Source organism: Notothenia coriiceps, unplaced genomic scaffold (assembly GCF_000735185.1).
Source record: "Notothenia coriiceps isolate Sejong01 unplaced genomic scaffold, NC01 NC01_scaffold00011585, whole genome shotgun sequence".
NCBI classification, from domain to species: domain Eukaryota; kingdom Metazoa; phylum Chordata; class Actinopteri; order Perciformes; family Nototheniidae; genus Notothenia; species Notothenia coriiceps.
The window spans coordinates 2,332-5,571 of NW_011344286.1; the positions used below are offsets into that span (position 1 = coordinate 2,332).

At 42.3% G+C, this 3,240-nt stretch overlaps 1 protein-coding gene across 1 annotated transcript in view; it reads left to right on the forward strand.

Moving 5' to 3' along the window:
* Nucleotides 1-212: 212 nt before the first annotated feature.
* Nucleotides 213-3,240, forward strand: part of LOC104946764 (abnormal spindle-like microcephaly-associated protein homolog) — a gene marked incomplete at its 3' end in the record, with an annotated part of 20,964 nt that continues 17,936 nt past the window's right edge. Inside the window, exons 1-3 of the mRNA XM_010772646.1 lie at nucleotides 213-631; nucleotides 851-994; nucleotides 2,232-2,368. Of these exons, the coding sequence (XP_010770948.1) occupies nucleotides 356-631; nucleotides 851-994; nucleotides 2,232-2,368 (557 nt within the window). The remainder of the gene's footprint in view (nucleotides 632-850; nucleotides 995-2,231; nucleotides 2,369-3,240) is intronic.

Sequence of the window (3,240 nt, forward strand, 5' to 3'; positions counted from 1 at the left end):
AACATTAGAGTGAGTGAGATATCTTCGTTTATTGTATTTGGAAATGTGAGCGTGGCCTGGGCAGTTACAAAATGTGGCTGATATCTGATTGGCCAATAGCTTTGTATTCATATGGTTTCGAACTATTCTCTCTCCCCATTGGACAATATGTAGCCATCCCTCGCTTATCATTGGCGGATTTACACAACGCCGAATTTCAAACCGTCATTCAGCGTGTTTTGGAAGGAAGGGTGATTTAACGTTTGCTAATCAACATTAGTGTCAGCTCGTCAGCTCACATGCTAGACGTTTTAAAACGTAAAACTAACTGCGTTTGTAGCTAGACATTAGCTACTGCTAATGTATCTCATCTGAGATGGCTGAAACGGATAATTCAGCACGGAAAGGATTTCTGGACTTCAGTCCGGTAAAGCGAGCCGACGCCAACAAGGAGAACGATGTTCCAGTTTTGGTTTTAACCCTGTTTTCAAAGGCTCCTTTTGTGACATTTGGAAATGTAAAGTTAGGCACCTCAAAATCGGCTGTTCTGCGTATTGAGAACCCAACAGCGGATTCAGAAGCGGAGGTTACTATTGAAAAGATCCCTGCAAGTAAAGGATTTTCTGTGGAATACAGGACTTTCACGATTCAGGTAAGTTATGTTCTCAGTTAACGTTAGCTTTTCTCTGCACGAATGGATACAACTCCCATGTCTCAAGAGTTGTATGCTCAGGAGCTTTGTTTTGCCAAGTTAACATATTGTATCTCTGCTATCAATCGTTAACGTTTTCCCAGTAGAATAAATCGATCGATATAGACTAAATGTTGTTTCCATTGAATGATCATGGTCCCCTGTGCTTTGTGTTTGCAGCCCGAGGACTCATTCAATTTGATCGTAACATGGACTCCATCAGAAGAAGGTGGAATAAGGGAGCTCATCGTCTTCAATGCCAATGGGGTCCTCAAACAACAGGCTGTACTGCTGGGGAGAGCAGAAGCACCGAGAAAGAAAAAGGTAAATGTAGAGCTGTATCAGTGATTACAAATGTATAATATTGTAGTTTCTGAAGTGGGGAAATATACAGATTGTTTGTATTATCATAGTAGTAAATTACATTTTTTAAATGTTTGACACAACTATTGATGGCCTGGCCTCACATTTAGCTCAAGGAAATTGTGATTCATATTTTAATAAATGTTCTGATGTTATATTCAAGATGATTAATTGTCAATATATTTGGCAGATTTACTAATCACAATAACGTTGGTCGGTTGCATTTCTAAATTCAAAAAGCTCGCCTGAAGTTGGACAGCTCCGAGTCGGCTTCTTCTTTTTCTTCTTCTTTTTCTTCTTCGTCGTCGCCTTCTTCTTCGCCTTCTTCTTCTTTTCTCGGTTTTTTGGCGGATTGCAAACAACTTTAAGGTGCATACCGCCACCTCCGGAGTCGGCTTGACTCGGTTTGCATTTATAAAGAATGCACACATGTGTTTAATCGTTAATGTCAGATACTGTATGTAAGTAAATACATTTGTTCCGGCTCAAGATTAGATTATACTTTATTGTTATTGCATATTACAGGTACTGAGACAACGAAATGCAGTTTAGCTTCTAACAAGGAGTGCAAAAAGCAGTAAAGTGAAAAGTAATGTACACAATCTACAGAATAAAATATAGAATGAATTGAATGATGAATAAACAGTGAGGGGTATGAATACACTAGATATACACAGCAGCCTGTGAGCAGTATGAACAGTGTGTATGAATACACTAGATATATAAAGTATGAAAACGGTAAGCAGTGCAAGTATAGTATAAAATATATAGATATTAATTTCTTGATGATAAACATTGTGGAACAATGATGAAAAATGGGAATGGAAGTGGAGAGGTAAAACTGACACAAAACAACAACAAACTGTTGCCGAGCCAATTGGAGAGTTTCATCAGCAGCACGTGGTAAAAACCACCAATGAGCGCTCAGCTCGAGATACCAGCGAGTCGTTTCCCATCAATCAATCATTATCCTGGTGATTATTTCGCTTATTTTCCCTTCAAAGAGCCATAATTCCCATCAGTAATTGCTGCCCAGGCTTGCCCATGCTTTTACCAGCGGTCCGTTCTGGTAGTTGACCAGGAAGCAAGCCACATTGAAGAGCTCCTCAATGCTTCCACACACAGACAGTGGTATGGCTTTGTCAAATAGTTTGTTCTCTTTGACTCTTCTGATGCACCTCTCCACATGGACCCTCAGACGTGCAATGGATTGAGTCTGCCTGACATCCTCCCTGCTCATTTGGGTTTTTTTGTGGAGAAAGGCAGGCCGGTACACTTTACACTCAACCAGATTGTCCACAAGGAACCCTTTGTCGACCATTATCGCCATGTCTGGTATGAGCAGGCTCACGATGCCAGACAGCTTGAAGATCTCCCGGTCACTCATAGATCCTGCATACAGGCCAGACACAAATGTAATGGCACCATGTGGTGCCATGTCGATCATGGCCTTGAATGTACCATGCGACTTGTATGTAGAAAACACCTCACTCTGCAGCAGGAGAGATGATGGAGTCTGGCAGAAGACTTCAGTGCAGTCAAGCACCACTTGTGTGTCAGGGAAAGCTGAAAACACTGGTGGAAGGTGAACTTTGACAACTTCGCGTGGGATCCACAGACGTTTGCTTCCAAGCAGTTGGTAGAGGAAGTGTGTCCAGGTGGAAATAATTCTGCTGACTGTGGTGCGGTGAATGCCAAACCGTTCTGCTAGATCCCTCAGATGTAGGCCCACTGACAGGTGCATGAGGAACAGCAGCAGCTCATCTATGGATGGAAGTTTCTGTGAAAACAAATAAGTGTTAGGCATTAGGCTTGGGCGGTATCATTTTTTCATACCGTCTACCTTGCTGACGAGGAGACGGTCGTTCGAAGGCCTAAGGAGACATTGGTAAGCCGTTTTGTTGCATCTCGTCGTTATGTTTCAGACCTACATAATGAATTATTAATATCGTGCGACACGTGATATAGCCGGCAAATTGTTTCACGTACGTGTTCAGTGGAGTGTTTTGTGTGTATGTGTGGGTGTCGGTGTGTGTGTGTGGTGTGTGTGTGTGTGTGTGTGTGTGTGTGTGTGTGGTCGTTGGTGTTTGTGTGTGTGTGTGTGTGTGTGTGTGTGTGGTGTGTTGCTGTGTGTGTGTGTGTGTGTGTGTGTGTGTGTGTGTGAGTGTGTGTGTCTTGTTTTGTCTGGTGGTCACTTTTACACAATG